The sequence below is a fragment of the Natrix helvetica genome (genome assembly GCF_964273705.1).
Source record: "Natrix helvetica genome assembly, chromosome: 1".
Classification (NCBI taxonomy): domain Eukaryota; kingdom Metazoa; phylum Chordata; class Lepidosauria; order Squamata; family Natricidae; genus Natrix; species Natrix helvetica.
The window spans coordinates 248532038-248558348 of record NC_138548.1 but is presented as its reverse complement, the minus strand read 5'-3'; the positions used below and the strand labels follow the sequence as shown (position 1 = coordinate 248558348).

At 40.9% G+C, this 26311-nt stretch overlaps 1 protein-coding gene across 6 annotated transcripts in view; it reads left to right on the top strand.

The window, feature by feature from the left end:
* The first annotated feature begins 14198 nt into the window (after positions 1-14198).
* The window catches only part of EXOC7 (exocyst complex component 7), a 46418-nt gene continuing 34305 nt past the window's right edge, over positions 14199-26311 (top strand). For 2 of the 6 annotated variants that reach the window (XM_081943516.1, XM_081943521.1), the window contains exons 1-5: positions 14200-14420; positions 16660-16725; positions 17086-17270; positions 19039-19144; positions 20229-20451. In XM_081943516.1, the coding sequence (XP_081799642.1) occupies positions 14361-14420; positions 16660-16725; positions 17086-17270; positions 19039-19144; positions 20229-20451 (640 nt within the window). In that variant the 5' untranslated portion in view covers positions 14200-14360. Of the gene's footprint in view, positions 14421-16659; positions 16726-17085; positions 17271-19038; positions 19145-20228; positions 20452-26311 lie in introns of all 6 variants that reach the window. The other 4 variants (XM_081943520.1, XM_081943517.1, XM_081943518.1 and 1 more) reach the window with 4 other exon arrangements.

The following is a 26311-nucleotide window of genomic DNA, read 5'->3' as shown; positions in this document are numbered from 1 at the left end:
TTATATGTTCCCTTACTTATAGAGAAGAAGCAGTTGAGAAAAGCATTTCTAGAAGTCACAGTACTGTAGAAAATTAAAAAAAACACATGCTGACCAACATTTTTTTCAACCCAACTATTTAAAATAATCCCCTATGGCATTCTGTTCTCTTCCATGTGCTTTACAAAATTATTCCTGCTAGAACTAGGGTCACTCATCAAGTTGAATTGTTAGCAATAATTACTGTGGTGTCCTTTTTTTTTGGATCTGGAAAGCCATGAAACTTTTTAAAAATCTAATCTGAGTCCATGTTCTCTAGGTTCAGTGGGAACAGGTTCTGGATCTATATAAAATCCAATCTATTTACCTTGAAAGCATGAAAACCTTATTTTTCCTACTTACTGTGTTTATTATTTCTACAAATAACTCAAGGCTGTGAAATATCCCACCCACACCCCTTCACCTTCCCAAAGCAACAACCATTTGAGGTGGGCTGGACTGAGAGAGAATGATCTGCTCAAAGTCACCCAGTCAGCTTTCATGGCTAATGCAGAACTCATGGTCTCCCACTTTCTAGCCTCATACCTTAAACACTAGACCAGAACTGGCTGTCCTTCCTCAAACATGGTCAGTTTGCCATTTCAGAAGGTCCTGGAAGAAAGGACTACCTAGACCTTTTCAGTCAAGTTTCAGATTGGCACAAAGTATTGTAGTGTGATGACACTGATCATATATGTAGATTATCTCTAGCGGGATTGGGATACGGTGGTGCCTCCATCCTGGCTTTTCTTGATTTTCAGCAGCTTTTGATACCTTCTGAATTAGGGGTTAGGAGTACGAGTTAGGAGAAGCGACTATGACACCTACATTAATTTGAGAACTGATACGGTGGATCAAATTAATACATTCTCAACTGATATTGATGGGCTAAAAGAACACAGTATATTATGTGTCTTCAAGTGACATACCGTATTTTAAAAGCAAGCATATAAATCTATTGAATGTTAGTATCTTGTGGCCTTAGGCCAGTGGTTCTCAATCTGTGGGTCGGGACCCCTTTGGGGGTCGAACGACCCTTTCACAGGGGTCGCCTAAGACCATCGGAAAACACATATTTTTGATGGTCTTAGGAACTGAGACACCAATTTTATGGTTGGGGGTCACCACAACATGAGAAACTGTATTAAAGGGTCACGGCATTGGGAAGGTTGAGAACCACTGCCTTAGGCAAATGTAATGCCAAAAGTTATGGCCTCAGACAAATAGGGAAGAAAATGAAGTAGCTATGTATGTGAACAAAAGTATACAGAATCTGGGAAAAGAAATCCAAGACAATGAGGGAGATCTATAATACTGTGTTTTCAAATAGAATTTTTGGAAAACAACAATTGCTTCAATTTATGGCTCAAATGACAACAAAATAAATTTCCAAGTAAGATTGTTTCAATTGCTTCTTGAAATTGTGGAAGGAGATATTCTAATACTTGATTTCCAACTCCCCCTTTAAACAGACAAATCCATTTTATCTAGAAGAAACTATATAAATATTCTTGAATTATTTTAAGACTACATGTCATTACTATTTCTTTTCAATGTGGAGATACAAATATATACTTACAGTATTATTTTTCAGTTCATAAAACCTATTGAGAATACATGCTAGATTTATAATTGCTAACCAATCTCATAAATGTAGAAATTGTGCCTAATATATAGAACATAATCAATAATTCTAAGGTTAAACTGAGGAATTTGCAGCCTGAAGAAGTGGAGACTTAACAACATGTTTTTATTATTACAAGAATCATTACAGTATCATATGGAAATGCCAACAGGTATGAAAGAGCTTCTTCCAAATCAATTTATGTCATTGTATGTAAATTATGGGACTCCAGCAAAGCTTTTATGAGAAGTTCCTTTATCTTTCTGGCATCAAAGACAGCTATGAAAAAAGCAAGAGGATATACTGGTGAATGAAATGAAGCAATTCGAAAATTATACTGCCATTGATATTTATGCATTGTTTGAATTTTAACAATGACTCAACGTTTGGAAAATGATGTAGTTATATTCAGCTAAGCTTAAGCACCTTGAAAATAATGTTTTCTTGTTTTATTAATCATTTTATAATCTGTTTTAGAATCTCGTCAGATATTGATTTCAGTTTGACTGTCATTCTCTAAGTCCCTCTTTTTTCTCCTCTTTGGAAGAGAATTTACATTCCTCCAAGCATGTGGCACTTTACCTGTTCACTAGAATTTCTCAAAGATCATGCACACAGGTTTTGCCGGTTAACCAGCAAAGCCCCCCCCCCCCCCCGATTCTAGAACACAATTCATTTGCTCCTAGAGATGTAGGTTTTTATTTTTTTTTTAAAGGTATATTTTTATCAGTACCATGTTTCAAATCAGTCTCAAGCTTCAACCTTGCCATTTCACACTGAGTTTTACAATTGCCTGGTTAAAGACATACCCTTTTCTCTGAGAAGACTGAGGTAAAATAAGAGTTAAATTAATTCACTTTTTGTTACTAAAAGTAACAAATGTATGCAGGGGTGAAATCAATTTACCTTTGCTACCGGTTCACAAATGTGAGCAGACCTTCCACGTATACGCAGAGCGTCAAAAATGGGACACAATGACATCCGGATGGGTGGGCTCCTGCCACTACCACTACTGATTGGCCCAAACCGGATAGAACCGGCTGAATTGCACCACTGAATGTATGATGTTTTCTTTTTCTTTCTTTTAATTTGAACATACCCAAATATAACTTTTTTGTTATTAATGTCCTTAATCTCAGCTCATTCTAAGCTTTTGCGTAAGATTACAATTCTACACTTTTTTTTCCTTAGCGACCTAAGAACAGGTCACTTCTGTTAGATACTTGTTCTAACTACAGGGGTTTCCACCAAGGTCCTCTGTTCTGGCGGGAACAGAGGTTTAATCCTATTGGTCGAAGGGTCTGACAGCTTCCTATAAAAGGGCTGCTGTCAGACTCAACCTTCGCTGGATTGTTCTCACTTGTTGTATTTGATAAAGAGCTGTTGTTACCGTTAGCCTGTGTGTGCCTATCCATTACCCAATCTAACAACTTCTACCTTATATATGTGCTGTTTTTCATTATTTTAACACATTGAAATTGTATTTTGAGGATTTATTTAAGGAATTCCCATCTCCTCTAAGTTTTTCTTCCCTATTAGCTTCTTTGCTATGTGACTTTACTAATGCTTTTTAAAATTTGTTTTTTTGAAAGTCCAAGACACACATTCAACTATACTCACGTGTAATCTATTAAATCAACAATTCCAACAACATGCATTATCATTTTCTCTCTGTGTTCCTGCTGCTTTTACTTCCTCGGTGAAGGCTTCCTATTAATTAACACCAGGTTAACAACAAATGATCCTATTATGGCTTATTTCACTTCCCGAAAGAGAAAACTGCCAGCAGGAGAAGTAATGTTGGTATAACAATATGACTAAAGTTGGGCATTACTTTATACTATCATTTAGGCTTTATATACTATCAACTATTATGATAATGCTCCTTCACAAGCAATTCATTTTCTTCAGAACTGGGCAACTGCAATATTCTATAATAGAATATTGGCCTAATAATTTAGCAGCTTCTTGGTATATCTTTAAGAGGCCACCACTGGGATAACTAATTTCCGTTCTCCGGTACCCCTCCTTCTCTTCCTTCCAGCTGTGACTTTGTTGCTGGGATTCTGTCTGACAAGAATTTGGCTCTTCACCTTTATCTTGCAGAGTATTTCTTCAAGGAGGAGGAAATGTATAGGAGCTTTTCTTCCCTCCACCCCCATCCTCAGACTTCTCTGAAAAAAAAAAAAGCTTTCATTCTCTTTACCACTTTTCGGCAACCAGGAAAAACGTGTTAGCGGGAGCATAACTGCAGCTCTTATTTCTCCACTCTATTCCAGTCCAGTTCACACCCTTTCCAAACACTCAAATGCTTATTGTCAGATAGTAACCAGGAAGTTGTTGCTGTTTCTGAAGGCTTTGAAAAACAGGCAGAGGAAAGCACGAAATGCAATGCCAGATGTCCCAAAGGTAGCTGTTCAAAAGGCAACTGGACTTTCTTGGCTTTTTCCCCCTTGAAAATGTTTCGCTTCTCATTCAAGAAGTGAACTGAAGAAGCTTCTTGGATGTGAAGTGAAACATTTTCAAGAGGAAAAAAACCCAAGAAACCCCAGTTGCCTTTGAACCGCATCTTTGGGAAAACCATGATCTGGATAGTTGAGAATCTCCACAGGCAATGCCAGATGAATAGACTGCAGACCCATTCCCCAGATTTACGTGCCCAAGCAAACACTGCCTAGTGAGGAATACAGCACCACAAAAGCAATGAATAATCCCCACAAATGAATAGCCTTTATTTATCAGAGCCACAAGGCAAAGGGAGTTTTCACAGCTACTGTTATCTGACCAGATAAACACAAGCTCTTCTTAGTGATATAAAGCCCATCCACATCTGTTATTTTGCCACAATGACACTTGGAATGGCTCTAGAAACTCAAGGAAATTATATCTTCCAGGATGCAGGGAAGAGTCTTAAGAGGAGCTATTTCATCAGCTTTCCTCTAGATCTGATCACTGTGTTGGTTGGGAAATACAGGACTGTAGTGTAATAATGTACTGGAGATGTTCTCCAGATTAGATAAGACTAAATTATTGTATTATCCCCTGTTTTCAGCAATGGACTGTAGGTTAATCAACAACTTGTTCTTGCTGCCTTTTAAAAATGTGTGATACTTGATAACTGATTCTAAAAGGCATTTTTCTATACATTGATAAATTAGTACCTGAAGGAAGCTTGGCACAGGGATTTTTTTAAGTGATTCATGTCTCACGTATGGGTTTACATTAACAAAAAAGGAACCCAAATCTATTCTAAGGTTAGCAAGATAATTTCAAGTATTATTTTTAAAAGGTCTCTATTCCTTCTGAATATATGGTATAATTTTTGTCATAATATAATACAGTATGATTGCAGTTAAAATGAAATATACTTTCAGATAAATTCAGAATTACATGATACACAGAAAGAAGGAAGATGGAAAAGAAAAATATAACAAATGTGAAACATTGACATTGATTTTGGAGTTTCTGATATTAATATTTACAAGAAATTCCTACTATTTTCAGAAAAACACGCTCTTCTGATGTGAAATAATATACTGAAAATATTATGGTTAACAGGACTGAACAAAGCATTCTTATAAGAGAGCCTCAGAATAGGCATTTTTGCTGTTGCAAGAATTATGTAAGGTAAAATAGAAGTGTATCATATATATTTTTGGATTCTAGTCTGCCTTAGGTAATACGTGTTACCCTTGTAGTTTTAATGTGAGGCATTGGTGATTCCCCAGGCTTTGATTTCGCTCCTATTAAATGTCATTTACTGGCAGGAAAAACAACAATCAATTGCTTTCCTTAACATATAACGGGCAGACTTGGACAGGTGCCTGGGATGGAGGATTTAGACACCTTTCAAGTTGCCAGAGTGACAAGTGATACATAGAGTCAGGTGATTTCTGAACATGTTTAACAACTTTTCAAAGAACATTAAGCGTGTGTGCAAAAGTAGACTGAGTCACGGTCATGGAGGAGGGCATATGGGGAGATGCAACAGGAAGGTCCTCAGTGAGGGAGGGGAGGAAAGTACACCCATGTTCAGAAGATGCCAACAGCATCTCCTGAACATGATGCCAACCACTTTGTTAATGAAGTATCCTAGATAGTATCCATGACAAAATGTATATCAGAAGAAAATGAAAAACATTATTTTAAAATGTTGTAAAATATAATTTAAGAATCTGGGACTTTGATCAAAAAAATTGTTAACTGTAAGCTCCATCTTTGCAATATATGTCCATTGTTAGTGTGAATCATGTAAAAATGGTAAAAATTATAAATTTATTTCAGAGACCTAAAGTAAAAAATCTTTCTATGTTGCAGTATCTCTGGCTGAAAGAATCAGTGAATTCTCAGCCAGGTATTTCATTTCCCCATTCTCCAACACATTTTTGTGGTGTGTGCACTGCTGTTTGCTAAGTGGATTAAGACTCTGAACATAGTATTTACTTTTATCTGAGCTGCATCAAGAATAGCTGGCCCCCTACCTGAAAGGAATGTCCCAATTAAATTACAAATGACATGTCCTAAATGTAAGACTGAATACTGTATTGCTTGAAACAAAGCATTCAACCCTTATTATTCTTTTTTTGCAAACTGGTATATGAGGACACCTAGCGGACAATTTTACAGAAAACTTTTTACAAACTGCCATCAAGTTTGTGTAAAACCATTAAAATAGAATGGGATGTGCCTTTCTATGACCAAAAGACCAAGTTTGACTGACTTCACTAAATAGAATTACTCAGCCAAATTATGTCATCTTTTTGGGCAAAGAACAGTAAATTTGCATCGTGCTTTATTCAATGTTTAAGGTTTATTTTATAAAACTTGTTAGATCTGGGCAACGAGAGACAGACTGCGGACACGAAGTGACTTAACAGCTCTTTATTAGTGATAATAGTGATCCAGCTTGCTCTGAGGTCGGAGGGTTCCCCTTTTATAGGGAGTGGGCACGCCCCTCGACCAATCAGAGGAATACCTGTTTCCCGCGGTAGGAGCGGACCAGAGGGAAGACTTATCCTGATATATGTTAATATCTAACACCCCTCCCCTCCTAGATGGGACGTTACGGTAGGTGACATAGTCCTTTAGGTAGGTGGGTGTTTGTCTTGCTCGGGCGGAACGTCGTAGTTCAGGTTGGGTTGAAGTGTTTGCAGGATCGGGTGCATGTTGGTTCGAAGTAGTTGCAGGATCGGGTGCATTTCCATTTTCCCGTTCTGGAGGTCTTCCGCTTTCGTTGCTTGGGCATTCAGGAGCTAGTTCGGCTGCGTTGACTGGGGGTTCTTTAGCTGCGTGCGTGTTGTCCTGTTCCACGCTTAGCTCGCCGGTGTCGTTGTTCCCTGCGATGGAGTTTTCCTGCGGTTGGCTCTCTGTAGACAGGAAACTTTCGCCTTCATCCCTGATGTTGGAGTGTGCAAGGCGACCTCGAAGTTGATCGATGTGCCTTTTCCAATTTCGCCCATCTTCTAGCTCCAGCAAATACGATCGAGGACCCGTGATGCCAATGACCTTTGCTGGCATCCACAATGTCCCCCCTGTGTAGTTGTGAGCATATACTGAGTCCCCTACTCTGAAAGACCGGACCTTACTTGTAGAGTCTGGGGGAGCCGTGGCAGAGTAATTCGGGTGGAGCTGGTCCAGGTGAGACCGTAGGCGGCGACCCATGAGTAGTTCAGCGGGGCTCCTACCCGTCGTTGCGCTCGGGGTAATGTGTTGAATGAGGAGGTAATGGTCAATGCGTGTTTGCCAATCACCTGGACCCATCCTAGCGAGGGCCTCTTTCGCGAATCGCACCATTCTCTCTGCCTGACCGTTGGATGCTGGATGGAATGGCGCGATGAGGGCATGCCTGACTCCCAACCCTGCTAAAAATGTTTCAAACTGCATGGCCGTGAATTGGGGCCCGTTATCGGATACTAAAAGATCTGGTAGACCATGGGTGGCGAAAAGCCGCCGAAGAACCTTTGTGACTGCCTCTGCCGTGGTTGACGTCATTAAGACTACATCTAGCCATTTAGAATAAGCATCTACAACTATGAGGAAGGTTTGGCCCTGGAATGGCCCTGCAAAGTCAATGTGTATACGTGACCAGGGCGCCTTGGGTTTCTCCCATTCTGTGGCGGGCGCTTCCGGGGGTGCTGGTCTCGACTCCTGGCATGGGTCGCAAGTGGCCACCCACTCCTCTATTTCTTTGTCCATGTTTGGCCACCACACGTAGCTTCTCGCTAACGCTTTCATTCTCACGATCCCCGGGTGACCCATATGCAAAGCATCTAATACATTTTTTCGTAGAGCATAAGGAATAACAACTCGATCCCCCCACAACAAACATCCCTGTAAAACTGAGAGTTCGTCCCGTTTCAACCAAAACATTTTGAATTTCGGGTCCACATTTCCCTTCGGCCACCCCCTCCATACCCAAGTTTGCACTTGCTTTATTAAAGTGTCTTTAGAGGAGAACCTTGCAACATCGTAGGAAGAAACCGGTCCCGAATCCAAACAGTCAATGAGCAATACCGGTACTTCTGGAGTGGGGTCTGGCAAAATGTCTGGTAATGGGCAACGGCTGAGCGCGTCTGCGTGTCCTAGAGTGGAGCCCGGTCGATGAATTAACTTGTAGGAGTACGCAGCCAGGAAAACAGTCCACCTGGTCATGCGTGGAGAAAGGGAGACCGGAGTGGGGCGGTTTCCCGCCAAAAGTCCCAACAACGGTTTGTGATCTGTGATCAGTTCAAAGTCGCGGCCGTAGAGGTATTCATGGAAACGTTTTACACCAGCTACGGCAGCCAGCGCTTCTCTGTCCATTTGGCTGTAGTTCCTTTCGGCCGATGAAAGAGTTCTGGAGTAGAAAGCAATGGGTGCTTCTTTTCCGTCGGGCATCCTGTGGCTGAGGACTGCTCCAACTCCGAATGGCGATGCGTCGCAGGTCAATACTAGCGGTAGAGTCTGACTGTATTGAACAAGTAGCGAGTCAGCGGTGAGTAGGCGCTTTACTCCGGCGAAGGCTGCAGCTTCGGCTCGTCCCCATTTCCATGGTGCGTTCCTCTGGAGTAGACGGTGTAGAGGCTCAGCAACGGTCGCCTTCTGTCTCAGAAAGACGCTGTAGAAGTTAAGTAATCCGAGGAAGGCCTGCAACTCGGTCTGATTTCGTGGTGTGGGGGCGTCCTGGATCGCCTTAATTTTCTTTGAAGTGGGGTGTATTCCCTGACCATCGATTCTATAACCCAGGAATTCTACGCTAGGCACGTTAATTTGGCATTTTTCTTTTTTAAGGCGGAGACCCTTTTCTCTGATTCTGGCCAAAACAGACCTGACTCTTTTGTTTAATTGCTCCTCGTTTGCAGCTGACACCAAGATGTCGTCAAAATAGGGGACGACTCCTGGTATCCCTTGCAACAGTCGTTCCATGACGCTCTGGAACAATCCTGGGGCAATGCTAACGCCGAATTGTAGCCGGTTGCATTTGAATGCTCCTCTATGCGTCACTATCGTTTGGGCCTCCGCTGTAGCGCTATCAACTGGCAGTTGCTGGTAAGCTTGTGCCATGTCTAACTTTGCGAATACCTTTCCTGGCCCCAACGAGTGCAATAAGTGCTGTACTACTGGCACAGGATATGCGCTCTGTTGTAGCGCGACATTAATTGTGCACTTATAGTCCGCGCAGATGCGGACTGATCCGTCTGGTTTGACTGGGGTCACGATAGGCGTTTCCCAGCGCGCGTGATCTACCGGCTCAAGGATCCCTTGCTCCACTAACTTATCTATCTCCTTATCTATTTTTGGGCGGAGTGCAAAAGGCACTCGTCTCGGTTTAAGTCGGATTGGCGCCACATTTGGGTCTAAATTAAATGATATTGGTTTGCCCACATACTTACCAAGACCGGGGCTGAACACATCCTCGAACTCCTTAAAAATCTTTTCAGCGCTGCTGTTTCTCACGGCGTTGATTCCGGTGACTTCTAATCCCAGGGCTTCAAACCAATCAAGCCCCAGAAGGTTCTGCAATGGCGCGCTGGCGATGGTCACGGGCAGCTGGGCCTCGATGTCCTTGAAACGGATGCGGAATGTGCCTTGGCCCACGATGGGGACTTGGTTCCCCTGGTAGTCACGTAGTAGGACGTCTGGAGCGCGCAGTTGGCTCTTTCTGAGGCTGGGGATAGCCTGTTTCATGGATGCCCATGAAATGATCGTCAGGGTTGATCCTGTGTCAACTTCTAGCTCGCAGGGTGAGCCCTCCAAGAGGACTGTGACTTTCAGCCTTTTGGGCCGCTTAGGGCGGACCTGATGTATCGTGGTGAGATACGTTCGCAACTCCTCTCTCTGGGTCAACTCTATCTCATCGTCCACATCCTGAAAATACTCTTGTTGAGCGTCTTGATAGAACGCTCTTTCAGCTCTCTGTGTGTATTCTCTCTGGGGATACGCTCGCTCACTTCCTTGTGAGTAATCTCTCTGGGAATACGCTCGTTCAGCTCTTTGGAAATTTTCTCTCTGGGTAAACACTTGTGGATTTCTCTCTGGGCGCCCTTTTTGATTTCGCCAAGCCCCTGGGTTGGGCTTCTGTTGGCGGTACATGGGTGGCTGCCGTGAGGCAGGGACTCCGCTCCGGCACACTCGTGCGATGTGCCCAAGTTTGTTGCAGTGCGAACAAACAACGTTCCTGAACCTGCAAGTAGACCTGGGGTGATTCCCTCCGCAGCTTGCGCAGGGCGGCAAACGGGATCCGGGTCTCCCCCCAGGCCTCACGTGACTGCTCTGCATTTGGTGACTGTCCTCGAACTCGGGATTCTCGTAGTCGGGGCTTGTGTCCTCGTAGTGAACTCTGGTTTGCCTCGGTGCTGGCTGGTTTACGCTGGCCCCTCGTTGTATGGTCACCGATGATTTCTCCGCTGATTCTGACGCTCTTGCTTCGTTTAACGCTGTCTGTAGGGTTAAACTCGGGTTTGCCAACAGCTTCTTTTGCAACGAAATGTCTCTTATCCCACAGATGAGCCGCTCTAAAATGTGTTCCTCCAGATCCCTGTATTCGCAGTGAGCTGCTGCTTTTCGTAGGGCTGCAACATATTGATTAACGGATTCTCCCGCCTTCTGAGTCCTCATGTTGAATTCTTTGCGGCAGACATGGCGGGAAGGTTTTGGCGCGTAGTGAGTTTGCAGAGTCTGTTGCAACGTTGTCCACGATACTGCTTGTATTGGAGTAGGCGCGGTGAGGTCTCTGGCCGTATTGAAGACTTCTTTTCCGCAGTAGCCGAGGAAGATGTTTTTCTTCCTTGCATCGGTGATCCCCGTGTATTCGTTCGCTTCGAGGAAACACTCGAAACGAATCATGAAGGCTTCCCATTCGTCGTTTTCTGGGTCGAAAGGAGCGGGGGGAGCATGCATCGCCATTTTCTCAGTTTGAATTTGCCGCGCTGCGGTGATCTGAGATGGCTGTCGGAATTTCTGCCGAATTCCTGGGCTGGATCAAATCCGGAGATTCTGGAGGTAGCGTTCTTCGTCCTATCTGCCTCTCGATCCCACCCTCGTCGCCAATGTTAGATCTGGGCAACGAGAGACAGACTGTGGACACGAAGTGACTTAACAGCTCTTTATTAGTGATAATAGTGATCCAGCTTGCTCTGAGGTCGGAGGGTTCCCCTTTTATAGGGAGTGGGCACGCCCCTCGACCAATCAGAGGAATACCTGTTTCCCGCGGTAGGAGCGGACCAGAGGGAAGACTTATCCTGATATATGTTAATATCTAACAAAACTCTTTTTCCTCACTAGGCATTCACATATTTTTTTTGTACCCAGACCTTAAGGAAACAACCATGAAGAAAAAATTCAATAGGAATCTTCTGAGGAAGATACACTGAAGTGAACTGTAGAAGTGAGAAACAATGTCTAGGGACGTATTCCCATTTCCACATACAGAGATTAAGGCATTCAGGTCCTTTGAGTACTATTGTAGTGGGCTTCATACGAGTCAACATACAGTGAGTCTCAGATCTAAATGGCTTTTAAGAATTCAGTTTGAATCTAGCCATAAAGTTGTACGATATTCTCTTCTGATGCTTCTTCCTTTCAAGAATGCTTCATGTGTAAAGAAAAGTGTGGGCACTGTAAAATACAGTCCCTTAAGTTGTAGGGACAGTATTAATTGCCCCTACAACTTTAAGGGGGCAACCTAATTAATTGCTTCTATTTGCTCAGAAAATATTTTCATAGATTTAAGAATTTGGGAATAAGTCCATGTGGTCAAGAGAAATTTGTTTAAAATATAAGTGCAAAATAAGGAAGTCCATTTTATTCAAGCATTCTACTTCTCTGCAAGTTTATCTGAACATAAATCACTTTGAATTGTGTGATATTTACACTCAGTATGTTTATTTAGAAATGTAAGGCATGACGAAAGAGGGGAAAACCAGAATTGGAGTCGTGACAGGGAAAGAAAACTGTATTTGTCCAAAGGCCATGACCAAGTAATCATCCAGATACTGCACTTTATATAGTTGTAACAGATTGTAATCATTTTGTTGCCCTTGAGCTTGTTTGGATGTTCTAGCAGGGGAGTGCAGCTATCATATACCCTTGACCGAAGATCGGTATACTCCTTCTATCTGGGATGGTGATCCTCTTCCACCGAGCGCACAGCTTCGGGAGGGACGCACATGGAACGGTGAGGAAGGAAGGGGACACCCGCCTACCCAGCCAGTTCAGCAGAATCAACCTTGGCGATCAATGGTGTGACAGATATCGCAGCCAGATCGCCCTCACATCCATTTTTTTGACCTTCCCATTTTCCACTGTCTTTATTGTTAAGAGCAATATGTACTACTGACTTATTTTTGAAAGTTAATTATTTGTGCCCCATCAGAAAATACATTTTATTTTGATATAGTTAATGATACATAGCATTGCTTCTACACATTTTATAATTCAGTTTACATACAACTCACCTTAAGGAACCAAGCTGGGGGAAAAGAATGACTATTTAGCAAAATGGTCCCCCTTTCATATTTTGTTTCCAACAGGAGAGTAACAAGTTGTACTCTAGTACGTGAGGAGGTAAGGATATTTATTTCAATAAATCATTTATAGCTGCCAGAGGAGCTAAAATGGGCTATAACCCATTGGCATATAGGTAGCCGTTGATTTACAACAACTGAGCCCAAAATCTATGTTGTTAAGTGAGACATTTGTGTGAGGTTTGCCCATTTTACAAGTTTTCTTACCAGTTTTTAAGTGAATCACTGCAGTCAGTAAGTTAGTAACCTGGTTGCTAAGTGAATCCAGCTTCCCCATTGACTTTGCCAGGTCGTAAAAGGGGAATCACATGACCCTGGGACACAACAAAGGTCATGAATATGAACCAGTTGTCAAGCAGCTGAATTTTGATCACATGATTATGGGAAAGCTGCAAAAGTTGTACATGGCCATTAAGACACATTTCCACAGTGCCATTGTAACTTTGAGCAGTCACAAATGAATTGGTGTAAGTCGAGGACTACCCATACTAAATGCAAGCTCAGATTCATCAGAGAACGACTTCCACTAAATTCAGTAGGAATTACGTCTGGATAGACCCCCTTAAGCATTTGCTAGAATTGATTCATTGCTAAGACGCTCACTAAACTCCCACCGAGAATAGTTTTCAAGCAATGACAGGTTGTCGCAAAGTTGCTTTTTCAGAAGGCAACTGGACTTTCTTATTTTTTCTTTTTGAAGATGTTTAGCTTCTCATCCAAGAAGCTTCTTCAGCTCTGACAGGGTAGTGGGGAATGGAAGGATTTATATTCCTTGCAGACAGCTGGTCATTTGCATCCTTTTAGAGCATGGGTGTCAAACTCATGTTGTCACATCATCGTCAGGTGACATATCAGGACTCCCCCCCCCTTGCTAAACCGGCATGGCCAGCCCGTGAGCATCTGGTCCGTGAGCTGTGAGTTTGACATCTCTGTTTTAGAGGGTCGTTGAAGCACTTGGAGGTTTTATCTGTATCCACCATGACCTGGATGACTGAGAATCTCTACAGACTTTTAGCTATCCACTTTGGGAACAATACCCTTTGAATGGTGTGGGAGTATGAACGGATTTCGAGAGAAAGGAAAAAAATTGCAGGCTACAGGAACCAGGGGCGCCACTCAGGTGATCCTGAGGACAGAGATAAACCTCCAGGTGGCCTCACGGCTCTAAAAAGAATGCAAATGGCCAGCTGTCCGCAAGGAGTAGAAATCATTCTGTTCCCCTCCATCCAGCTAAGGGCTGAAAAGGCTTCTTGGATGAAACGTCTTCAAAAGGAAAAACAATAGTCCCGTTGCCTCCTGAAAAAGCACCTTTGGGTCAAGCATGACTTGGATGACTGGGAACCTCCATAGACTTTGAGCAACGACAGCCACTAGAATTAAGCGGTACGAGCCAGGCGTGACACGCGGCTAGAGCGCCTCCCACTTCTCGACGACGCCTGCGTGGCGTCCAAAACAGAGCCGCTTTCAAGGCTTCTCCAAAATGGCCGATCTTTCAGAGGGGGAGACGCCGGCACACGGGCATGCGCACGCCACAGCCCCGCCCAACCACACCGCGCATGCTCGCCTAGGTCCGTACAGACGCTCCCAGCATGGCAGCCGTTCTGTAGCGGAGGGGCGGGGAATGAGGCGGACGTGGACGAGTTGACAGGAGCGCGTAGGAGGCGGCGCCGGCGGCCTTTGCTGTCACAGGTTCCCGGGGTCGGTCGGGTTTCAAGATGATTCCCACGGAGGAGGCGTCCGCCCGGAGGAGGGAAATAGAAGGAAAGCTCAAGCAGGTGGGCGGGTGGTACGCCGCCTCTCCCGGCTCTTCCCCGGTATCAGACTTAAAATCCCTCCCCTCGCCCGGGCTTGGTCTTTTCCTACCTCCCCGTCGCCCCCCGGGCGCTGCCTTGACATCTGGCGCCGGGGTCTTGGGGTCTCTCTAAAATAGTAGGGAAACCCTCCGCCTCTCGTGGCGGAATTAGCAGCCCCCTGACCCATCAACTCGCCAATCAAATCACTTCTTGGCTCAGGGCTTGGGGAGAAGGAGGCTATGGGGCTGGTTTGTGCCAGTGTGCTGCCTACACTCAGAAAAGGGACTTAACACATCATGGTCCAGTTAATGGTGAATTAAATATTGGTCCAAAAAGGATGATGTTAAAGAATTGGGTTTGCAGGTTCTTCCAGTAGTGGCCTCTCTTTAAATATGAGCCATCCCTGCAGAGGATGCACTTAAGGATGCACTGAAATAGGACAAGTGACACTTATGACTGGTTGATTTATGGGCATGATTTAAATGTGGGCATTTCCCCCCCCTTTTTTTTTTTCCTTTGCAATCTGCAAGTAAAATGTAGTAGAGGGTTGGGGACGGGAAAATCCAAGCCAGTTTGGTCCAGTGGTTGAGGCATCAGGCTAGAAAATGGGAGACTTTGACTTCAAGTCTCCCTTTAGCCATGAGAGCCAGCTGAGTGACTTTGGGTCAGTCACACACACACACACACACACTCTCAGCCCAGCTCACTGCACAGGGTGGTTATGGGGAAACTAGGAGGAGGATATGTGCGTTGGATATGTTCACCACCTTGAGCTATATTTGTAAAAATAATAAAGATGGGATACAAATAAAAATAAATAAAAGAGGATGATTTTAAAGAAATTGTGGTCCTGGCATGATGGAAGGCTTTTCAAAATGCCATTTTAATATCACTGCATCACAAAAAGGTGGCAAACCTAGTGGGACAATATGTTAGCAGCATTACGCTGCTGTGTTTAAACATTTTATTAGATTATAGAATAAAATACAATGCAAATAGAAAGATGTGAGGGTGGATGGGGGGAAAAAAACATTGATACACAATGTAGAAATTTTTTGCTGTGGAACAACATTTTGACAACACCTGTGTCTTTGTCCTTGACTGTCTCACCAAATTCTTTATTGCCCTCTGAGTGATTGAATGAAACCGCGACAGAAGTTGTTTAGAGTGAAATGCAGTTGAAATACAACTCATTTGTATTTCATCACATAACTTCAGAGGTGGTTGATATTTTTAAATTTGCTAGTCTGACAGTGAATGAACTTTTAATCTGACTAACTGTTTGTTGACAGAATGTGTGATTTGGCATTGTGAATCAATATGTCTTGGAAGGAATCACATTCTACTTGAAAGGTCAGATTAGCACAATACTTCTTGATAAAAATGCTGTCCCAGCATCTTTGGATGGTGATTATGAAGGTGACAACTACAGTAAACAATGTGAATATACCACATTAAGACTATTGAAGCGCATTGTTGACAAGGCTATCTTTGAAGAGAATCATTTCAGTTGATTTAAAATGTGGCAGCTAAGATTGTTAACTGGTTTACCTGGTTTCCAGTTGTTTTTCAGGTTCAGTTCAAGTGTTGGCCTTAATTTTTAAACCTTAAAAATTATTTGGACTTGGGTTATCAAGAAGATTGACCTGTTTCTTTACGAAGATGCCTGATTTGTGGAAGGGCCGCTTTTGAGAGTATACTCATTTACAGAGATCTATTTATGGAGATCCATAGAAAAGGGTATCAATTCCTAAGTATAGAATGCTTTTCCTTCCAAGCTGTAATTTGTACTACCTTTTTTTTACTTTAAAAAAAAGCTTGCCAATTTCTCCAGAATGTTGGAAATCACTTTCTGATACCTTCAGGTATCAGAAACAGTTTGTTTTGATAGAGGAGTTTGCTGGTTCTTCTATTCACCTGCTCCCCCTCCCAAAGTTATAAAGAGAACTTGTTGGTTTCTAAATGATTATTTTAAAATTATATTCATATACAGTAGATTCAGGATATAATTTAGCTAGCAAACTCTGATGTGATATTTAAAGTAAAAGCAGGCTAAATCAGCAGCCAGATTGGTGGCCAAGTGATAAGAATTTCCACTTTCCCTCTGAATAGTGTTACATTGTTTGACAATTAAATATTATTGGGAACTTACATTAATTTTACATAATGAAATTATTTATTTTGGTGATTGTATGTCCCCCCCCCCCTTTTGTAACATTAGGAAGAAGAAACATTGTCTTTCATTAGAGAAAGTTTAGAAAAAAGTGATCAGCTCACAAGGAATATGGTAAGCTTATATAATTTATGCTTTTTGGTGCAACCTGAAATCATCCCAATAACCTTCTCTCACATTTCATCTTGACAGAATTTAATGGCTTCAATGTAATATAAGTTTTAATCTTTCCCTGTTTTTGCTGTGAATATTATCTTGTCTGATGAAAGTCTCAGAACCTTGATAATAATTCCAGAATAAAGATCATTTGCTTTCATAAAGCATGTTGAACATTTTCTAGCACGGCTACTTTATATATTTTGAATTCTATTGCTTTATTTGATAGAACTGCAAATTAAAAGATAGTAGTGAAAATGGTTGAAGAAAATGGTCTCAGTTGCCTAAAACTGATTTATTCTGACTTTTTTTGCTTAGGTTTCAATACTTTCGTCCTTTGAAAGCCGTTTGATGAAGCTGGAGAACTCAATTATCCCTGTACATAAACAAACTGAAAATCTTCAGCGTCTTCAGGAGAATGTGGAGAAGACTCTCTTTTGTTTGGATCACATTATAAGTTACTACCATGTAGCAAACGACACAGAGAAGATAATAAAGGAAGGGTAAGTTGATACATGATAACATTGATCTTCTTTAAAAGTTCAATTTTCTTCCAAACAGAATAATTTCACTTGGTTTGAAAAGTGGCTGAATCAAAACAATACTTTCCAATATGTAATCTCCCCTGATGTGTGGATTTTTAACTAGCAGATCTGTTCTTAAGAATTCTGGAAGTTGAACTCCATATATCTAGAATTTGTCAATGTGAGAAAACACTGCAATATTGTGTGGAAATTTAGCGAAAAAGTCAAAAAAGTCCTAACAAAATAAATGGAATAGATCAGTGATGGCGAACCTATGGCACGCGTGCCACAGGTGGCACGCGGAGCCATTTCTCATGGCACACGAGACGCCCTGTCAGCTGGCCAGTGCGCATGCGCGCACTGGCCAGCTGAGTTCACCCTTTTTTAAAGCCATTTTTCGCCCTCCCCAGGCTCCAGAGGCTTTATAGGAGCCTGGGGAAAGCAAAAAGCCCTCCCCCCGAGGCCCTCCAGAGGCTTCATGAGCTTCCGTGACGCCTTTGGAGCGCTCAAAACGATCCTCCGAGCAAACAGGAAGTCACTTCCGGTTTGCTCGGAGGATCGTTTTGAGCACTCCGAAGGCGTCAGGAAAGCCACTGGACGGTCCCTGAAGCCTTCAGAGCACTCAAAATGATCCTCCGAGTAAACCGGAAGTGACTTCCTGTTTGCTCGGAGGATCGTTTTGAGCGCTCCGAAGGCTTCAGGGACTATCCAGAGGCTTCCCTGACGCCTCCAGAGGGCGTCCGGGGGGGCGGGGGAGGCTGTTTTCGCCCTCCCCAGGCTCCTATAAAGCCTCGAGCCTGGGGAGGGTGAAAAAAGCATGTAAAAATCGGGGGGAGCGCCTGTAGTGCACGCATGTGCACTGGGGGATCGCACATTGCATTATGGGTGCGGCACGCCTGCATACGACCCGCCTGCGCTCCCTCACTTATGGCACGTGAGCCAAAAAAGGTTCGCCATCGCTGGAATAGATAGATAGATGATAGATAGATAGATAGATAGATAGATAGATAGATAGATAGATAGATAGATAGATGATAGATAGATAGATGATAGATAGATAGATAGATGATGATAGATAGATAGATAGATAGATAGATAGATAGATAGATAGATGATAGATAGATGATAGATAGATCAATCATAAACAAATAAATAAATACTGATACTCGGCAATCATTTTTATTCCCCAAGGATGCCTTTGCATAGGTTCCAGAAGTATTCTTAGAAAATCACAATGGGAGGTTGTGAGAAATTACTGTATTTGGTAGTGAATGTACTTGCTTAGCACAGAACACCTTTGGAATCTTGAGGATGTAAACAATAAGCAGTCTTGCCTGTTTGCCTTCTGATAGAGGACAGCCTTGGGTCTGGCCATGTTCATTGTGGCAATCATTTTGTGATAGCTCCCATACCATACTATCAAATAAACTGAGTAAATGAACAAAGTAACTTTCAAAAAAACTTACCCCTGACAAAAAAATGTCCACTTCCCTCCTTATATCTCTACCAGTTAACTATGACAGTGTTTCAAAGGGAACTTGCCAACTGAAACTTCTGAACTAGCAGTTGATGGTGAACCAAAGGTCCAGTTCTGGTTAATGACAAGAGGGTTTTCTGAGGGGGAATAAACATAATTATTTTCTAGTCTTCAGGGGAAAATGGTGAAAAGAACTTTATACTGTATAGTTTCGTAGCAATCAGTTGTCTGATGACCTTTCTTCCTGAACTACTTTTTTTTTCATTATAGTCCTACAGGGAGACTGGAAGAATATTTAGGCTGCATGGCTAAAATCCAGAAGGCTGTGGAATATTTTCAAGATAACAATCCTGATAGTCCAGAACTCAATAGAGTGGTATGTACTTGAATATGAACATAAATGAGTCCTGCCAAACCACCATCTGTTCCAACTGCAGACGGTTCCATGTCTACTTTAAAAGCAGCTCATATTTGCCCACAGCCCCTGACCACATTCAAATCAAGCAGGTTTAGGGTAGTAGTGTCCATGCTTTTGACTCTGAGACATGCCAATCATTTCAACCAAACACAGCCAGTCACTCCCCCCCCCCTTTCTCTCACACGCACACACTGCCTCTCTCACCAGGCCATTTATTTCTTCACAAGTATTCGTACATATTGAAGGGGAGGGCTTGCAAACCAGAGTTTTGAGGGAGAAACAACTCCCTAAGAAGTCTTCTCTGCGTGATGCCTATTCTTCTTACAAGTGCATTATCCATAGTCTCAAACTTAGTGAGAATCTCATGCTGACAAAGATGCACTCAACTGGATTGAGTGAAATGGAATTGCAACTGGAAGGCAATCCGATGAGAAAGAAAACATTCATGACTGTGATGTGATCTTCTTAAAACACAAGTTTCATCTGTATTTGAAGTAAGGGAAGAGGGGGAAAACTGGCTTTCCAAGGGTTGAAAGGAACTAGAGTGTTGCGTTTTGAAACAGATTACTAGTGGTTTGCCTTGATATCCTGTGACCTTTGCTGGTTTATGTTTAGTTGAGACACTGTAAAATCATTGAGGGATAAAATGGAGTTACATTTTTATTTCTTGCCATGTTTTCTTCAATGGGAAACAAATATTTGTGAGCCAGAATGTCTGAATGTCATGGTCCAAAAGAACATGATAACTGCAAATCCAGTGTTTGTGTTCTTTACAAAAGGGGTCATTGTCCAACTTTCATTTTCCCCCCCAAACCTTAAAGATGTTGTTTTAAAGTTGAGACACCCAAGCTTTTTTAATAGGAATTATTGCTGAACTACATGCAGTGTTTGGCTTTGTAAAAAAAAAAATGATACCCTTTCCTTGCTTGTGTGGTTTGAGCCCATGTTTATGATTTGGGCAACAATACAAATAATCTGTTATTTTATCACCTTCACTCTGTAATATATAGCTTTTTTTAAAAATTTGTGTTGCCTCATCCAGAAATTGCTTTTTGAGAGGGGGAAGGAATCGTTGGAATCTGAATTTCGTAGCCTTATGACCCGAAATTCTAAACCAGTTCCACCAATCCTTATCCTGGATCTTATCACTTTGGATGATGACTTAAAGACTCAAGAAGATGTGTCCTTAGAACACCTTCCTGAGAGTGTCCTACAGGACATTGTCCGTATTTCTGGTTGGCTAGTGGAGTATGGAAGGAATCATGGTAAGTTGATTTTAGGAATTGCCTATGTTCTAAGCTTCTGCCTGACACATTTTAGTTTGCAAAGCTTTTATCAGGGACTTAAGTTTTGCCTTCCTATTTCTGTGTTGAGTGATTTTATCTTGTACTTTGTTTTATTATTTTATTCTGCCATTTTGGCTGTTTATGAACTGCTTTTGGGACACTGTACAAACAAATGAAATTCACATTTCCACTGAGCCAGCAATGGCCCTAATGTACTTCAGTGAGACATTTAAAAAGTGCCCTTTTGCCTATGCACTCATTAGATTCCTGAATAATGTAGTTCTCATGCATCTTTAAATTTATGGCACAAAAATATGTTTCAAACGTATGGTAACAAGCAAGTCATAGGAAGCAAATTAAAAGTCTAGATTATAAAGTGTGAAAAATTAATAGAATGTGGCATGTATTCTATATATATAATAATACAGTACATATACTATATGTATTCTATATAGAATATATATATGGAATGTATTATTTCTTTATTTTTTATTTTTTCTAAAAGTTTCATGTCAAAAATTGAAGGATATTAGTTAGATATCATTGTTGGGCTCAGTTGGGATATTAGTTAAATATTATAGAGTTGGGGACTAGATGAACAAATATTCTTCATCTTAACTAGCTTCTAATAATAGCTTAAAGTTCTTCCATAAGTCAGCTCCGTAATTTCTGTGTTATTATCTACCTTCTTTGCCTGTTGTCTTCCCTTTCTTCTTTGTTCAACTTTGCAAAGCTCAGTCATTTTTTCTAGTCTCACCTTCCCCTCACATCGTATGTACAATGTAAAGGTAGTCCTTCACTTACAACAGTTTGTTTAGTGATCATTTAAAGTTAAATTTTTTTCTAGATTTTAGGCCAAATTCCTGCAGTCTGCGCTGAACAGTCCTTGCACTCAACTTCACATTGCCTTGCGTCATTTCATCTTGTATACACACAGATGATTTTCTTCTGTCACGAAGGCACAGTCTCTTAATTCTTCTATCATCACTTGGTGTTGTGCACCTTTTCCTGCCTTTACCAATGTGGTTTTGTAGTAACTAGGTCTCCTTATAGCTCTTCAAAAAGTTAGAAATGCCCCCTTTGGTTAAGTTTCCACCAGTTTTTCTTCTAATTTCTTTATAACTGTAGCCTTGTAAAATAATACTATATTACATCGCTTCCTGGGTGACCAGGCAACTCTTTGCACCATTATTTTAATTTTATTACATTTTACAAGCTCACTAAATGAAAGAACACAAAAAAACCAACCAACTTGAAAGCAATCACATAACACACTGACAAATGTCCTCCTTTCAGCTTCAATACATTACATCAATAACTGAATCCTACTTTGATCTGATTGGCTCATTGCCAAAACAAGATGACACCTGATTGGCTCTCTAAACACTCATGTCATTGGCTACAATCAGATGAAGGAAAGTTACCTGATATCAACCTAAGCAAGTTGTGCTTCCTTTTTGGTTATTTGGCTATACCTTTTCATAGAATGCAGATAATTGAACAAACTTTGTTGCATTACATTCTTGATTAAATTATCTTTCCATTGATATATAATTTTATGATACTACGCCAAATAAGTGGTGTTATTAGCCATCAAACCTCAAAAATACCCTTTTCCCAAAAGGTTTCCACAATTTTGGTCACTATTGTAAGGGCATAATCTAAAATGGTATCTTATCTGTAATTTTTGCTGAGATTTCTTTAAAATAGTTGACGTAGTTAAAATATTTTAAAGCATTTGTCACCCGAGCCTGACATTGTGAACTGAGAGTAACTGGCCCAAAGTCACCCAGCTGCCTTTCATTCCCTAGGCGAGAAAATAATTCAGTCTCCTAGTTTCTAGCCTAGTGCCATAAGCCGTGCACCAAGTGGCTGTCTGAATTGATGTTTTAAATTCTCAAATTTTTCCAATACTTTAAATATTGGAAAATTAATACAGTTGAGAATGCTTCGAAAGGATCTTATCAGAAGATTCTGACATATGCTTGTAAGATATATAAACATGTCTCTGAATTATGGTCCTAAGCCTTTTAAATATGTAGAATACCTGTTTGTAAAAAAAAAGTGTGGCTTCATGAATTTTAAGTAGAAATTCAAGTAAAATTCTGAGAAAAAGTCCCGTCCCGTCCCGTCCCCCCCACACAATCTAAGTCCTGTTGAAGCCAGGAGACTATTAGCTTGTTATATGATACTACCTTTTAAGAGCTGTGGTGGCGCAGTGGTTAGAATGCAGTACTGCAGGCTACTTCTGCTGGCTGACTGCAATTTGGCAGTTCAAATCCCACCAGGCTCAAGGTTGACTCAGCCTTCCGTCCTTTCGAGGTGCGTAAAATGAGGACCCAGATTGTTGGGGGCAATAGGCTGACTCTGTAAAACCGCTTAGAGAAAGCCGTAAAGCACTGTGAAGCATGGTATAGAAGTTAAGTGCTTATTACTATTTTGGCATCTGGCAAAGCTGATTCTCTTATTCTGTTCAAAGCAAATGAAGCTTTTATCTGTAAGTATCTAATTTTAATGCACCTATCAGAATGCTAACGTTTATTGAAATCTAGAAATTGAATTGAACCTGATTCAGATTCCACATGTGGATTTTTTTTTTCTGAACTGAAGCTACTTTGACTTTTAACATTGCCTGGAAAAGAAAAGCAATTGGCTGTCTACATAGATTGCTGTGGTTCTAAGCATGGCACCAAAATCTACTGTTTGAACTGGGCTATATACTGTCAGCCTGTTTTTCACTTTCAGGGTAAAAATATAAGTGACTTATCCGGAAGATTGCTAGGATAAAAGAGATGAAAACTGTAAAAGAATTCTGATTTTCAAAAGGCAGATTGTTTGGCGAATGTAAGCACATGTTCCAGAACTTAAACATATTTTTTTTCAAAAGAAAAGATATTTTGGAAGATGAATTCTAGTCTGAAGAAACCACCTTAGCCTATTCTTATTGAATGGTTTTGGGCCAGTCACTCTCTCTCAGCCCAACTTATTTTATGAACTGGTTGAAGTGGTTAAAAAAAGCGAGAGAAAGAGAGCACTGAATTTGTTTCCTTGAGTCCTTGAATGAAGAGGATCTAACAAATAAGTAAAAAATACTTAACTGTTTCTTCTTTTTCCATTCTAAATTTACTTTCTTAAGGCTTGTATATTTTATTTTATAAACACAATGGCTGAATGCACACATAATTTTGGTCCCCAGTATCATACCTGCATGTGCAGAAATGCCTGGCAATATCTATCAAATTTCCTGTCTTTCTTGCATGTATTTTTAATCATTTTAATTAAAATAGCAAATGGGAAATGAGCATGGTGAAATAAGCTTCAAGCACAAATGTGAATTTCCAAGCCCCTACAATTATTGTAAAGATATTAATTTGTTTAGACATGCTCCTTGTTGTGCTTCTGGGAAATGGATGTATTTTAATTACCCATGTTCAACATAGCAGTCATTTTGAAAAGGGTTTTATAACTGTCAAAACTCTACTGTCTCAAAGATGTTTGAGTAATCCTGCGCTAAATTATAAGTCTTAGTTGCAATGGTTGGCTCCACAAAAGAAATTAGATTAAAAATAAAGAACTTTATGGCTTGGAAATGCATCAACTCTAGTAACTGCTGGAATTGTGCAACATTCCCCTCCATGTAATTTTTAGCTTGCTTTAAATTCTAATGTAGATTTTAAGAAATGCTCAAGACATTTATTTATTGAACAGAAATTAAACTAATACCAAAAATGCAGATGATTTAAAATGTGATACAAGAAAATATGCTCATTTCAACTTTAGCCTCTTTTGCATTCCCCTACGCTAAGCCAGGTGAGGAAATGAGTATAGTTCAGAAGTTCCTATCAAAATCAAAGAAATCATTCATTGTTTCCTTTCCCCCCCTAGAATAATAGCTGAAATAATACATTATTTTTGCTAGCAGAAATAATTTATTTGCTTCTTCTGGGCACATTCATTAGCTTTGCATGCTTTCTTGACATCAGGCACTTACCTTTCTCTATCCTCAGCAGTCCAGCAACAAGAACCACAGGAACAGTTGATATCTTCAAGTCCAGTCTGGAGTGAGTAGGAGAGAGGGAAGCTTGGGAAGTTGGGAATTTCTTGGAGAAAATAGGGAGGAGTAAATGGAAGAGGATTCAGATCTCCAGAGCAGTTTTCTACATATGCGAACTCCAGCTTTTTGTGAATGTGGTTTTCAAAATTCCCAGCCCAGAGGGGCTTTGGCCTTTGGGGGAATTTCAGCCACAACACATCTGGGCTTCAAAACTGTGGGATGTTGTCTTAAATATGGATGGAGCTGGGAAGTGAGGGACAGGAAGAAATACTGTTAGACGGTTCTGGTTATAACAGGAAAAATACAAAATGAAAGGATAAGATTATTTCTCACTGGGGAATCTTCATCTGTTTTGTGTGTCAGGTGAACTATATTTACTCTGTGTTATTTGATGAGGGGCTGATTGCATGTGGTTAACTGTCCAAATTATTTGACCAAATTGGCGTTTGAGCCCCGTTCATGTGAAAAGCTATAGAATAAGAAAAATTGTAAAACCTCCCAGTTTATTTCATATTAACAATCCTTTTCTTAAGATTGGTTCTCGTTGATAACATAGGGTTACTTCACTTAGGTAATATAAATGCCCCTCTCCGCCCCAGGCAACACTGATGTCATTGGCTAATCCTTTCAACCCGGAAGCGCCTTAAACAGTGCCTCTGACTTGAACAGGATGGGGCTCAATATAAATTAGCAGACGTTCTAGTATATATCCGTTGCAAATTACATAAGTTTGAATTTAGATTAAGTTAATTGGATTTAATTTCCATGGAAATTAATTGAATTTAAATTGTCACAAAAATGTCCAATTGATTTCACATAAAGCAGACTTGTGAGTAGAGCAGTCTATTCCCAATTCAGGTTTCTCATCTTTTTGTTTATAATTCTGTTTTGACATCAGGAGTACTGTGAAACAAAGCACGTAGAGTTCCATTCTTTTATTTTGAAAAATTACATCATGTCCTAAAATGCTTAGTTTGACGCATTTGGGGTGGGGGTGGGGGTGGGCAGGTTCAAGAATTGAAATGCAGAGAAGAAAAAAACTAGAGGCAAATGGAATTAAATGTCGGGGAGAAGAGAGCCATGACATTACAGTACCCCAAGTAGTTGCCTTCTAGATTTGTTTTTGGTCGCAGAGAGGAAAGCTAAGGGGATAATTGTATATTTTCTTTAAAATATTGTAAAATCATTTCAAAAATTGAAGATCCTTTCAAAGATCGGCCTATAATTGAACCCACAATTTTGATTATAAGTCATGACAATCCTAAAGTGGTTTGCTATGTGATCCCACACAATTTTGTGACTTTTTGGAGTGGCTATTAAGCAGATGTGACAATCATAAAGTGAACATGGTCATTAAGCAAACCCATTGTTCATTCTGGGGCGTTTTTCTTTTTTGGAAACCAGAATTAAATGCCACTTTCCTGCAAAAATGTCACAAATCACAATTATGTGACCTCAGAATGCTACAAATGGCTATAAAAGTAGGCAAGTTGCTGAATGCCCAAAATCCAGTCACATGACTGCAGGGGAAAGAACTTTGAAATTAGGTAGAAAGTCCTTTTTCAGGGTCGGTTGTAATTTCGAACAGTCACTAAGTGATGAGTCATAAATTGAGGACTAGCTGTAATAATTTAATCTGGGAATTTGCCATCACATTCATCCCTATAGTCTTCAGTTTTTGTAATATGTTTTTTTTTAAAAATAACCGGTTTAAGTATACAATTCCCATATCTTCTAATGCTTGAAGTTGTGATTGATTTGGCTAAATTTAACTCAGGCACCCAT